Source organism: Nerophis lumbriciformis, linkage group LG04, assembly GCF_033978685.3.
Source record: "Nerophis lumbriciformis linkage group LG04, RoL_Nlum_v2.1, whole genome shotgun sequence".
Classification (NCBI taxonomy): Eukaryota; Metazoa; Chordata; class Actinopteri; order Syngnathiformes; family Syngnathidae; genus Nerophis; species Nerophis lumbriciformis.
The window spans coordinates 14,570,001-14,585,000 of NC_084551.2; the positions used below are offsets into that span (position 1 = coordinate 14,570,001).

At 38.7% G+C, this 15,000-nt stretch overlaps 1 protein-coding gene across 2 annotated transcripts in view; it reads right to left on the bottom strand.

Annotated features, from left to right (window-relative positions):
* Positions 1-4,370: 4,370 nt before the first annotated feature.
* Positions 4,371-15,000, bottom strand: part of me1 (malic enzyme 1, NADP(+)-dependent, cytosolic) — a 227,982-nt gene continuing 217,352 nt past the window's right edge. Inside the window, exons 9-15 of one of the 2 annotated variants that reach the window (XM_061949543.2) lie at positions 13,390-13,487; positions 13,111-13,224; positions 9,878-9,983; positions 7,631-7,773; positions 7,369-7,542; positions 4,957-5,055; positions 4,371-4,878 (exon numbers count right to left, since the gene is read on the bottom strand). In XM_061949543.2, the coding sequence (XP_061805527.2) occupies positions 4,711-4,878; positions 4,957-5,055; positions 7,369-7,542; positions 7,631-7,773; positions 9,878-9,983; positions 13,111-13,224; positions 13,390-13,487 (902 nt within the window). In that variant the 3' untranslated portion in view covers positions 4,371-4,710. The remainder of the gene's footprint in view (positions 4,879-4,956; positions 5,056-7,368; positions 7,543-7,630; positions 7,774-9,877; positions 9,984-13,110; positions 13,225-13,389; positions 13,488-15,000) is intronic. The other variant, XM_061949551.2, reaches the window with a different exon arrangement.

The window sequence follows — 15,000 nt, forward strand, 5'->3', positions numbered from 1 at the left end:
TTGGCTTGAATCTTGGTTGGTGATGTGTTGTTTACATTTTCATATATATGTTTTATTTATGTTAAATTTGTTTTGCATTACAAAAATATTAATAATGTATTTACATAAACTACATTTGATGGAATGATGAGTGGGTTTATTATTGCGAATATGGATGTAATTATAAATTGTATGTGTCTAGTAATTATATACTAAATAGTGTCATATTACGTCAGTATGTATTGTATTGTTGATAAAGAATCAGATTGTTATAATTATTATATCTCAGTGATGCATGATTGTAAGATTTTGCTTCTTCCTGCTCTTTTTTCTATAATTTTCTTTTAACATTACTATACTTTATTCATTGAAGAAGCTATATTTGGTTAAATAATGAAAGTAATTATTGAGCAATATCCCATTAATTTGTTTTAGTGCAAAACATACATATACATTAAAGTTTGATTAAAAAAGGTATCAACATGTTTTTACATTAAAAAAGTGCGAACAAAATTGGAATAGGGGTAGGTGACTCAAAATAAAATTCTGCATGGGATCCCAATTTTGCCAGGAGCAGCCCTTCAAGTAAAATAAATATTTAAAAGAAAACTTTTTTACTTGAATATTCATCTTTCGATAATCATTCTCTTTATAAGCAACCTGCATTAACAGAAAGTTCAAGTACCAGTAGAGTGAAAAAACAAGTTGACTTTATATGCTTAGTTGTGTTTCATTGTAAATCATATCCAATTGTATTAACAGTCCGCAACGTATGTGAAAATACCGTCTTAACATTCCAAAATGCCAAAAATTCAGATGGCCATTTTAAATACTCCACTCCGAACATCATCGGCAAGTTCCATAGATTTGGAGGAACGTTTCTGCATTCTGACCATTTTATCAGATCAGTCATGCTGGAAACGCACACAAATTGGAAAGAGATGTGCTGTTTACCGTTCCAATCCTTACATAAGACAACAATATATGTTTTTCTTTTTTTATGCATTCGAAGTGGTAAATAAATAGCTAACATTTAAGCTAACAGATTGAGGGTCCTCTATAGCGCCCATAAAACCCTTTAAAACACACAGAAACGGCCAACAATACTCCATTTACATGTCGGAAGCTGAAAATGAACCAAATATGAGTGATATTGTTATTATAAGCACTGACGCAGATGGACAATTTTAGCAGCAAATTGATAGCGTGAGCTAATGCTAGCTTACGCTGTTATTGTTGACACACTGAGCCGATGGCTGCTTCTGCTTTGTCTCAAACTTAAAACTTAATTCTACATTATAATAATGCATCTCTCAGCTGGTAGGAGACACATGTGGCCATGCAGGGCCGGCCCGTGGCATAGGCCGTATAGGCAAATGCTAAGGGCGCCGTCCAACAGGGGGCGCCACGCCAGTGCCACAAATGTTGGAGAAAAAAAAAAAAAAAAGTTGGTACTATTATTTCTAAATACAAAAAATAATCCCACGTTAATTAAAATGCAAAGTAAAGCCTATATAATAGAAATATTATTTGTTACAACATTACGCCCCCCCCCCCCCCCCCCCCCCCCCCGCACGGTGCGCCCCCTCCCTTCCCGTATCATGACTCTTTTTGGACGTCACCACATCAAAAAATCAACACAAGATGTCAAAACGGCCAAAACTGTCAGGTGCCCAGGGAAGAAAAAAGAGAAAAGAAGAGGAGGAGAAACGAGAAAAAGACAGAAGTAGCAGGTAGGTAACGTTAGCCTACATGAAATTATTTGTCTGAATGTGATAGTAACATGGCTTTTTAGCATTAAGCTAATGTTACATGATTCGGCAATTGCTAATCAATAAATAGCTAGTTCTGTTTTAACGTCGGGTTAATATTGTGGAGGGGGCTAAATTGTTATGGAAAATAATGATGTAACGTTAGGTAATTACAGTACTCCCACCTTACATTCCTCAGGGACATTTGTATTAGATCTTTTAAGCAGGTGTTTTTTGTTTACATTGTTATTGCCTTCTGGTTAGCTAATGTTTGCCCTGCAGGTAATAGTCACTTTTCCACCCCTTTATATATTAGGTATAGTTGTAAGCCTAGTTGTTAAAGTGCACATCATTAATGTTAATTAAGCAATATGTATGTAAAAAATATTGTAATAAACATTTATTTATTCATATTTTTTTTAATCTTGTTAACTATTCTGATTGTTAATTTGCTTTCTTTAAGTAAAAAAAAGGTCAAAGACAAAGCTATTCGGTTTCTTGTGAGTATATACACTTCACTGCCGATGTGGGGGGGCGCCACCTAAAATCTTGCCTAGGGCGCCAGATTGGTTAGGGCAGGGCCTGTGGCCATGGACCGACAGGTTGGTGGACTTCGATATCCCCTGAGATGGCGAAAAAGACAAAAAGACGCTAGCTGCGGCAATTTTTTTTTAACCCTTCGTGAGGTTTGTTATTGGCTCTTCATCTAAACGGGATTATGTGAGCATCCCCTCGGTCGGCATTCCAGCGAAAGTGGAAATATTACAGTAACTGTTTGTTTTATGATGGTTTATCATGTTTAATTTGTACGTTTAGCACCTAGCAATGCAGCTGATGCTATAGTGTTTCAAAAAAGCTACATCCGTTTAGCACCCGGCTTCTAAAACGTATTGCTCATCCTCCTTATGTTTGGGCTCAAAAATGTAACGTTCTGGATCATGATTTTTTTCTAAAGCAATTGTTGTTGGCTCTCACAAAGTCTGCATGATTAGCATTGTTGTTGATGGGGAAGGGATCTGTTCCTAACACTACGTCAGGGATCACGTGACCGGCTTGCTCATTAACTCTCAAAATGGCTTGGGAATCTCAGAGAGAATGATACTATTTTGATCAAATCTTCTTATCCGCAAACTTTGTAAGTCTTTTGGTTTCATAAATCAGATATGCACTGTATTGCCAAAAGTATTTGGCCACCTGCCTTGACTCACATATGAACTTGAAGTGCCATCCCATTCCTAACCCACAGGGTTCAATATGATGTCGGTTCACCTAAGGGGCCAAGCCCAACACCTGAAAAACAACCCCACACCATAATTCCTCCTCCACCAAATGTTACAAACGAAATGTACTGTTCTCCTGGCAACCTCCAAACACAGACTGGTCCATCAGATTGCCAGATGGAAAAGCGTGATTCATCACTCCAGAAAACGTGTCTCCATTGCTCTAGAGTCCACTAGCGACGTGCTTTACACCACTGCATCCCACGCTTTGCATTGGACTTGGTGATGTATGGCTTAGATGCAGCTGCTCGTCCATGAAAACCCATTGCATGAAACTCTCTGCGTACTGTGCGTGGGCTAATTGGAAGGTCACGTGAAGTTTGGAGCTCTGTAGCTACTGACCCCTCTCTGTCAGTTTACGTGGCCTACCACTTGGTGGCTGACTTGCTGTTGTTCTCAAACTCTTCACTTTTCTTATAATAAAGCTGACAGTTGACTTTGGAATTGTCACAGCGTGGGCTATGGAGTTTTTTTTCCCCAAGATGCAAGTGAATTTGGATCGGACATGGCTTGAAGGTGGGTACATGATTTATTTATTACTATCAAAAAGGAACAAACGAAAAGCGCGCACAATGGCGGAGGTAAAAAAACTTGGCGAATGAAAACAAAACTTGCACAAAGGCAGAAACTGAACACGAAATAACAAAACACTTACTGTGACATGGGACCGTGAACAGGGCTTGAAACGAGAGGATAGCAGGGTTAGAAAAGATATGACACCAGGACGAACAACAGAAAATGAAAAGCTTAAATAACACAGACATGATTAACAACAGGTGCGTGACTCAAAACAGGTGCGTGACATGACAGGTGAAATCTAATGGGTTGCTATGGTGACAAACAAGAGTGCATAATGAGTCCAAACGTGGAACAGGTGAAACTAATGGGTAACCATGGAAACAAGACAATGGAGTGAAAAACCAGAAACTAAAGAGTCAATAACTAAACAAAACATGACTAAAACATGATTACACAGACATGACAGGAATATTTAGAAACGACTGGAATTGTTGCACAGGTGGCATCCTATGACAGTTCCACGCTGGAAATAACTGAGAGCGGTCCATTCCTTCACAAATGTTTGTAGAAACAGTCTCCATGCCTAAGTGCTTGATTTTATACACCTGTGGCCCGGCCAAGTGATTAGGACACTTGATTTTCGCCATTTGGATGGGTGGCCAAATACTTTTGGCAATATAGTGTATATGATAAAAGCTTCAATACAGGGGCGACTTGTTTTTCCACTCAACCGGTACTTTAAAGTATATTTTAAACCCTCCAAAGTAGTCAGTGCCTCACCGGCCACGATCGCCACATCCCTGTCACATAACCTACATGACATTGTACAAAACAAAGTGAGAACAGTTCTATATTCTTTATTTATATGTTTTAGCATCAGATGGCATTGTTCGATCAATTATATTACAATATAAATCTGTGTAAGCGGTGCATGTTTTTTTTTTTTTAGCAGGTGGTTGCAGTGATGCAAAATACCATAATAAGTCAGTGGTGAGGAATTCAGTTATGACATTATTTGTTCCACCTACCAATAACCTCATTTTACCTGAACTAAACAACTTTATACACTTTATAAAATGCCCAAAACATAATTTAAAGCAGCATCAAACATCAATATAGTGATTCTTTACAGGTCCTCTTAGTCGTAGTAGTTACCTTCATATCTCGTGAGTCTCACTTGGTCAAAGCTTGCATGATTGGAGCGTCGTGCTTCCTTCTGGCCAACCGTACAAGTCTGCACTAAAGTCATCATAGTCGATGCTGTAAACCAGCGATCGCACGTACGCCTCCTTGTCGGATGGCTCTGGGCGAAGTGTGGCTATGTTGTGCTCGTAGGCGTACTCCACTATCTGCCACACACACACGTTATTGTGCGATGAAACACAACATTAGGTAATCTGACAGACACAGAGCTGGAACGCGCTCACCTTGACTGCCAGCGTGAGAGAAACCTTGGTGATGGAGCTGAGAGGAGGATACAGTCTTCCCTCTGCCAAGTCCTTCTCCGTCACCTGCTGAGCGAGACCCTGTGCACAAATTCAAACATTATGCTGTTGTTATGCTTATACAGTCAAACCTCACTTTTCATGAGTAATCTGTCCAAAATGAAAGGTGGAATTGTACATTAATCAAAATATTTATTTTTAGAAACTAATCCGTTCCAGGCACCCCCAAACACATTTTATAGAGAATAGTTGTAGTTTTTTTTCTGGGGTCCAAAATATTTTTGGTATACTGTTCAGCAATATACTTTTATAATTTAATGGGTTAATTGAAACAAATTAAATTGTTTTATTTTGGTGTCTGATGTTTTTTTTTAAATAAATGTTGATTTTTTTTTTCATTATTATGATATAATATCTCCTATAAGAAAATACTTCTTGAAATATGCAATGTCTTCCGTCTGGTTTTGTTGTCTTGATTACACTTCAATACAACTTAGAACATGTGATTCATATCATATGTGTGTGTTGCATGTCAACAACATGAAAAAACACCGCAGGTCAGAGTATCCAGCTTCTGCCATCCTTGTCACAGCCGTTGTGTCCTTCAGCAAGACACTTCACCCACTAAGACAATTCACCCACTAAGACACATTTAACCACTATGCTCTCAGTGCCGCTTACACTGGTGTATAAACATGAATGAATGTTTGGTGGTGGTTGGAGAGGCGGTAGGGGCAAATTGGCAGTCACGATTCCGTCAGCCTACCCCAGGGCCGCTGTGGCTACACATGTAGCTTACCACCATCAAAGTGGATTGAATTAATTATGTGTTTTGAGTGTCTGGAAAAGTGTTGTATAAATCTAACCTATCACAAAAGTGAAATTAAATCATTTAAAAGGGTGGTCTGCATCACTTCTGTGTCATCAATTGTACACGCAGTCTTAGTAGATCACACACAACATACCCAGTAATTGTACACACAATTTCATATTTTGCATACGCTATTTAAAGGCCTACTGAAATGCGATTTTCTTATTTAAACGGGGATAGCAGTTCCATTCTATGTGTCATACTTGATCATTTCGCGATATTGCCATATTTTTGCTGAAAGGATTTAGTAGAGAGCATCGACGATAAAGTTCGCAACTTTTGGTCGCTGATAAAAAAGCCTTGCCTGTACCGGAAGTAGCAGACGAGTAGCGTGACGTCACAGGTTGTGGAGCTCCTCACATCTGCACATTGTTTACAATCATGGCCACCAGCAGCGAGAGCGATTCGGACCGAGAAAGCAACGATTTCCCCATTAATTTGAGCGAGGATGAAAGATTCGTGGATGAGGAAAATGAGAGCGAAGGACTAGAGGGCAGTGGGAGCGATTCAGATAGGGAAGATGCTGTGAGAGGCGGGTGGGACCTGATATTCAGCTGGGAATGACTAAAACAGTAAATAAACACAAGACATATATATACTCTATTAGCCACAACACAACCAGGCTCATATTAAATATGCCACAAATTAATCCCGCATAACAAACACCTCCGAAATCAATCAATCTATCCCCCCTCCCGTCCATATAACCCGCCAATACAATTCAAACACCTGCACAACACACTCAATCCCACAGCCCAAAGTACCGTTCACCTCCCCAAAGTTCATACAGCACATATATTTCCCCAAAGTCCCCAAAGTTACGTACGTGACATGCACATAGCGGCACGCACGTGCGGGCAAGCGATCAAATGTTTGGAAGCCGCAGCTGCATGCGTACTCACGGTACCGTGTCTGCGTATCCAACTCAAAGTCCTCCTGGTAAGAGTCTCTGTTGTCCCAGTTCTCCACAGGCCAATGGTAAAGCTTGACTGTCATCTTTCGGGAATGTAAACAATGAAACACCGGCTGTGTTTGTGTTGCTGCAGCCGCTCGCAATACACCGCTTCCCACCTACAGCTTTCTTCTTTGCTGTCTCCATTGTTCATTGAACAAATTGCAAAAGATTCACCAACACAGATGTCCAGAATACTGTGGAATTTTGCAATGAAAACAGACGACTTAATAGCTGGCCACCATGCTGTCCCAAAATGTCCTCTACAATCCGTGACGTCACGCGCAGACGTCATCATACCGAGACGTTTTCAGCAGGATATTTTGCGCAAAATTTAAAATTGCACTTTAGTAAGCTAACCCGGTCGTATTGGCATGTGTTGCAATGTTAAGATTTCATCATTGATATATAAACTATCAGACTGCGTGGTCGGTAGTAGTGGGTTTCAGTAGGCCTTTAAAACATGCTATTTGGATCTTAGTAAATCAAGCCCCAAGTGTATGAGAAGCTGCTTTTGTGGTATTGATCGTATGTGGTGGAAAACAGTCATATGCAGGAATGTCAACATTACCTCTGCAACAATAAGAAAGATATCTTCAGTGATGTGACATATGGAGCAGGCGCTGACGCCAAGGCCGATGCCAGGGAAGATGTAGGCGTTGTTTCCCTGACCGGGATAGAATGTCCTCCCATCAGGCAAGGTAACGGGGTCAAAGGGACTTCCACTTGCAAAGATGCCCCTCCCCTGCAGAGAAAAAAATGATCATGATGATTATTATTATCCTAATCGATGAGCATAAATACATTCCACGTCTTTTCCATTGTCACAATACCTCTGTGAATGTGTAACACTGCTCTGCGGTGCATTCAGCTTTACTGGTCGGGTTGCTGAGAGCGAAGATGAGGGGGTGTTCATTGAACGATGCCATGTCTCTGATGATCTGCTCTGAGAAGGCACCGGCTACAGCCGCCACACCTAAAACAGAAAAGGCATTAGTCAGCAATGTAAGAGCCATCCCACCGAATCTGTAGCATTTGTACCCCTCAGAAAAAAAAATATATAAATGCACAAAACAAATTCACTGTGAAATTCTATTAAGTTAAGTTATTTGATTGCATATATGATTAATCAAAAACGTTTTTTTTTTTGTTTTTTTTTTAACTTTATTGTTTTACTCCTTTTCCCAACTATGCTTTAGGTTTAATTTCTGAAAAAAAAACCCAAAACAAACCCAAAATAAAACACTTCCGTTGTGTCTTTGGGTTTTCACTCAGTCCTGTTTTAAAATAAATATGGAATACTCCACAAATCACATGGTCTACAGGAAGTAGCATTATTCAGTAAGTTTATTGTAGTACCGTATTATCTTGGCATTATCTTTAGTATGATTATTTTAGTATTTGCAGGCCATTAAACGGCCAAAAGTAAGTTCACAAATGTATTTTTCTGCATTCTCAGTACAGTCCTGTTACCTACATCAGTGTTTTTCGACCTTTTTTGAGCCAAGGCACATTTTTTGCGTTGAAAAAATCCGGAGGCACACCACCAGTAGAAATAATTAAAAAACAAAACTCAGTTGACAGTAAAAAGTTGTTGTCACATCTGTTGGATATGACTTTTAACCATAATCAAGCATGCATCAATATAGCTCTTGTCTCAAAGTAGGTGTACTGTCAACACCTGTCACATAACGCCCTGACTTATTTGGACTTTTTTGCTTTTTTCTTGTGTGTAGTGTTTTAGTTCTTGTTATTTAGTTATTTTGGTGGCTATTTCTCTTTTTTTGGTATTTTCCTGTATCAGTTTCATGTCTTCCTTTGAGCGATATTTCCCGCATCCACTTTGTTTTAGCAATTAAGAATATTTCAGTTGTTTTTATCCTCCTTTGTGGGTACATTGTTGATTGTCATGTCATGTTCGGATGTACATTGTCTTTGCTCCACAGTAAGTCTTTGCTGTCATCCAGCATTCTGTTTTTGTTTACTTTGCAGCCAGTTCAGTTTTACTTTCGTTCTGCATAGCCTTCCCTAAGCTTCAATGCCTTTTCTTAGGGGCACTCACCTTTTGTTTATTTTTGGTTTAAGCATTAGACACCTTTTTACCTGCACGCTGCCTCCCGCTGTTTCCGACATCTACAAAGCAATTAGCTACCGGCTGCCATTTACTGATATGGAAGATTATAACGTGGTAAGTCTGCCAATCTCCAAATAGTACAGAAACTCAACAACAACACATCATTTGCAGACTATAATTACTGGTTTGCAAAAAATATTTTTAACACAAATAGGTGAAACTAGATAACCTCCCACGGCACAGTGTTTGAAAAACACTGACCTACATGGTATTTTTGATGTTTATTTTCAAAATATTTTTTTGTTGAATAACTGTAATGTGCTTAGTGTCAACATGCTACTAGCATATATGTAATGTGGCTGTATTTCATATATTTGCTAATTATATGCTAAAAACTTACTCCCGTTCCCTTTAGTTCTGTTACACAAATGAGTCATGTTTGGCTTGGGAACCTTGTAAAATATTAAATAATAAAATTGGCCAGTGCACATGTTTGTCAGAATTAGAACTGAACAATCACACAAATTTTGATGTATTTTGAGAGTTACGACAAGCAGATACACCACCAATTCAGTGAAATGGCCAATATTCATCTTATTGTCAATTGTTTTGTGTCACAGTTGAAAGAAAGTGTATCGTGTGCATTGCTTGGCACTCAGCATCAAGAGTTGGAATTGGGGGTTAAATCACCAAATTATTCCCAAGCGTGGCGCACGCTGCTGCTCACTGCTCCCCTCAACTCCAAGGGGGCGAACAAGGGAATGGGTCAAATGCAGAGGACACATTTCACCACACCTCCTGTGTGTGTGACAATCAATGGAACTTTAACTTAACTTTAACTATTATTCTCAGTCGTCTACAGTATTTTATGAGATTGCCACCGAGTCACACCCTTTCACTAAGGATGCTTCTCTTTTGACATGTTCTTGTATCATCCGTCTAAAAGTGTGAAAGTCTCCCCAAGGAGCAACTTGACGAACCCCAGGCATCACCTGTTGTGTCTTACCGATCAGTACTGTGGGTTTCAGTTCACGCACCACTTCCTCCAAGCTTTTCATCGGCGGATGTTCATGAGCAAACCTCTCCTTCTCATGCGTCAGCTGGTCTCGACCCTTAAGAAGACATTGATGTCACAAAGGATAGTTCTCACGTTGCGTCTATGTAATATATACCTGTATATATATATATATATATATATATATATATAAACTATTAAAGACCATAATGTGCTATTGTCTAACTATGTTCAGTTAAATTACTTTTAAAATGTTTTCATTGAGGGTCACACCACAATTATGGCTGCCCTCAGAGGACAGCTTGTAACGATTAATAAAATAGGAATATACATGTATGAGGATTCAACTCATGACATTATTACATAATTGCCTATGCATCTGAGTATTATATATATATTTTACATACACTGTTAAAAAAAACAATCTTTAGATTTTGAGGTAAAAAAAAAAACCCAACTGGTATCTTAGTCGCCAGAATGTTCCTGTTAAATTTACAGTGTTTTTTTTTTTTATGGCATAGTACTCTAAATCAGGGGTCGGGAACCTTTTTGGCTGAGAGAGCCATGAAAGCCAAATATTTTAAAATGTATTTCCGTAAGAGCCATACTTGCCAACCCTCCCGGATTTTCCGGGAGACTCTCGAAATTCAGCGCCTCTCCCGAAAACCTCCCGGGACAAATTTTCTCCCGAAATTCAGGCGGAGCTGCAAGCCACGCCCCCTCCAGCTCCATGCGGACCTGAGTGACCTGTCAACAGCCTGCATTCATGTCCGCTTTCCCACAATATAAACAGCGTGCCTGCCCAAACACGTTATAACTGTAGAATGATGGAGGGCGAGTTCTTGGTTTCTTATGTGGGTTTATTGTTAGGCAGTTCCATTAACGTCCTCCCAGTGCGGTAACAACACACAACAACAGCAGTCATGTTTTATTCTACCGTAAAGCAGTTCGTCTGCCATAAACAGCAATGTTGTTGTAATATATTGAGTTGGAGGCAATAACCAGGCGAGGTTTACAGTAGACTTCAGAACAGACTCACACACTTGACGTCAGGTGCGCAACACCACGTAAATCGTTGGCCAACCAAAAAGTAACCCCAGTATGCTATAGCCAACATTCACCAGGAGATGGCAACAGACAAACATAGATCACTCTATTACATTCCTCCCCTTTTAGAAATGTAGAAGTTACTCAAAATAAATAAACAACCCAACCAAAAAATGCAGCAGCTCAATTAAAAAACTGTACTTAAGCCACATTCTTTTTTTTTTTTTTTAGTACTGAACTCTTAACCCTTATTTGTAAACAATAACATGCTTATTATACAAACAGTATTTGTACACCTTTAACAAAGATTTTTATACTGTCTTCAGAGATTCAGTTTTTTTGGTGGTACTCAAAACCTTTCTGGGTACCTGCGAAAGGGTGTTCAGCATGGTTAGAAAAATAGTGACAGAGAATAGAACAAGGATGGACAATTCAACCCTTAACTCAACAATGAGTAGATGAGTGTTATGTGTGTGTATATGTGTAAATAAATGAACACTGAAATTCATTTTTTTTATTTATATATATATATATATATAATAAAATAAATATATATATAGCTAGAATTCACTGAAAGTCAAGTATTTCGTATATATATATATATATATATATATATATATATATATATATATATATATATATATATATATATATATATATATGAAATACTTGACTTGGTGAATTCTAGCTGTAAATATACTCCTCCCCTCTTAGCCACGCCCCAACCCGACCACGCCCCCCCCACCCCCCACCTCCCGAAAGGTCTCAAGGTTGGCAAGTATGGTAAGAGCCGTATAAAAAATGTTAACACCGAAAACAACTAAATGCGTACATTTTTAAGTTAGACCAACATTTTTAAAGTATAATACGTTTCTTATTATTTTTAATAACAATGTTATTGTGAAGCTAACCAATAATAAATAAAATACTTCTTACCATTAATGCGAATTCTGGTGCTGCATGGTTTTGCTGATGGCTTTGTAGTCTGATTGATACGTGGTTATTTTTAACACTGTAATTACCAGCGGAATTATTCATTACTTATCGTGTTAAGCAATGATAGCTACGATTTATCTGAGAGCCAGATGCAGTCATCAAAAGAGCCACATCTGGCTCTCGAGCCATAGGTTCCCTACCCCTGCTCTAAATGAAAAAACGAGACCACTAATTGTTACTGTAAAATTCTAGTGACTGAGCTACCAGTTTGTCTCCTGAAAAAGCTACGATTGTTGTTGCTACAGGGTATTACTGTAAATTGAAAAACAGTACCACCGTTTTTTATCATAACATTCTGTAGATCTACCTGCCAATTCATTCCCCCCCCGTTAAATCGTTGTTGTTTTTACGGTGTACTACTGTTAATGGATGAACGGTAACACAGTTTTTCTTGGTCATACAGTGTACAAATTGGTGGATAACTAAATCATGAGTCAAGCATATATTTAAGTATTTACTTTTATTTTAACAAAAATATGTTTGTAATGTATGATAATATAATATTTATTGCCTTATTAGATCATTTCAAAGATTAAAGTATATGTAACTGCATGCAGTACATGTATTTATCCATCCATCCATTTTCTACCGCTTATTCCCTTTGGGGTCGCGGGGGGCGCTGGAGCCTATCTCAGCTACAATCGGGTGGAAGGCGGGGGGTACACCCTGGACAAGTCACCACCTCATCACAGGGCCAACACAGATAGACAGACATTTATCCATCCATCCATCCATTTTCTACCGCTTATTCCCTTTGGGGTCGCGGGGGGCGCTGGAGCCTATCTCAGCTACAATCGGGTGGAAGGCGGGGGGTACACCCTGGACAAGTCGCCACCTCATCACAGGGCCAACACAGATAGACAGACATTTATTAGTGTCAAAAGTTAAATAATGAAGACATTTGTAATACAACATAAAATACTCATTAAGTACATTTGATCTATGTAAATATTAATAAAAGGCTGTGCAAAATTATGTGGCAGGCCTTGAGTTTGACACCTGTGCATACAGGATAATAATGCTTATTTTTGACATATACTATTAATGAGAATGAGTATTTATTCGTGTTTCCTTAATTGACCATTGACTACCATAACGAGTGAATTGTAAGAAAGTGAGTTTAATTTCTTTGTAAAGAATTGTGCAGCGGTACTTGAAAATGGCCAAATGGTATGTGACACCTTGACAATGAGGCCTTTGGAATCGACCATCCAGATCTTCTTCAAACTGTCTTCCTTAGAAAGTCCTTCCTTCTCCATGGCCATTGAGATCAGCTCAGCGATCCCCATTGCTGCCTAAGACAAAGAGGACAGGAGGAAGGGGAGACTTTAACAGAAATTGCACTGAGATGCATACACAAACGATTTGTTCCATGACTTAAAAAGCAATCAATGACACGTACGGTAGCCGTCGGTAGTAAATAATGTAGTGTAGGCTCACTTTTTGGATGCCAAACCCACCTCGCCTGCACCTTGAAACACTATCGTGTGGTCACACATTTTACTATTGGTAATCCGAAGGGCGGCCAGAAGTCCTGCGACCGCGACTGCAGCAGTGCCTGAGGGAAATTAAAGAGCACCATTAGGAGAAACTGCCAAAGTGCCAAAAAGAACAGGTTAAAAAAAGAAGTGGAAAAAAAAAAAAAAAGAGTTGGACCAGTAAAAAATAGGCATCAATCTGAAATATCAACAGTCTTCTTACTGGTGTCTGACCTTAATAATTATTAAGAAGGTTTCAAACTACCAAGACCTGACTAATTTATTTGAGTTTGAACCATTACCCAAGTTAGATCAGCAGATTTAGGAAAATACGTTTTCTTTATTTTTCTTAAGCTGCTTGCAGGTGGGGGGACCATTTCACACTTTGAAAACCACTAGTTTACATCCAGCATTCCAAAATACTCTCACCAGCCTTTAACATTCCGAATAGCTACACACGCTGAAGATATAAAGAAAAACCTGCTTTTCGAAACATATTATTGCTCTGTTTTGACAGATTTGATTGATTAGGGATGTCCCGATCAACATTTTTGGCATCAGATCCGATATGATTTTGAATCCCGATCTGGTACTTAGACAATAGATAATAGAACTGAAAATGTTTTATTGCAAGTAACTAAAGAAAACACAACAACACATTTTTATGAGGCTTACTTTATTAAAAGTAGAATTTGCTAGTATGGTTGTAAATCGGATGGCATATGTGTGTGGTATTGAATGCTACATACCTTTTTTTATGTATTTTTATCGATCGTATCGACATCTGGATAGATTTTACATTGAAACTTTAGCGGTAAGCTGCTTTTGTAGTCCTGCGTGATGAGTGTGTTTAGTTAGCTTAGCCATTTCTTTTCCTTTAAAATAACTTGGAAGAAACTTACAATTATTTTCCACCATAGTGGTGAGGATTAGTATCTTAGAAGCATCTTCGCACTGTGGATAGACGTTGCGTTCAAAATTGAGCCGGTGTTCTGGCAAGACATGCACACTCCTGGAATTCATGGAACTCCTACATGTGTGTAACAATGGACATTTAATTGAGTCTCCCTTTTGAAGGAATATTTCACTTGAGTACAATTTTTAGCCATGTCAACACTGGGACAAAGCTGTGGTAAAGATCCGCTGGGCTCTGCAGCTCATCAGCCAATCGCCGATCAGTTAAAAAAGGCAAATATCAGCCCCTGATCCGATCTCATGATCTTGATCAGGACATCTCTACTTCTTATGATTGTGGTTGTAGTTTGCAGTAGTGTAAAGCTGCACGACATCATGTCTTTTTCCATATATTACATAACTTCAACTACAACCAAAACACTGAGCAAATCAGAAAAAGTATTGTTATTGTTTGAAAAGGACATTTCTGATCAAGTATTGTTTTGGATTTAATAACCTAATTAAGGGTTCAGTGACTGTCAAAGAGTGTAAAGAACATATGATATTACTATTCAGGAGACATAAAAACATACTTAAACATATAACAACACATATTGTATACAAAGATACAGTCAAAAGTTTACATACACTTGTAAAGAACATAATGTCATGGCTGTCTTGAGTTTCCTATAATTTCTA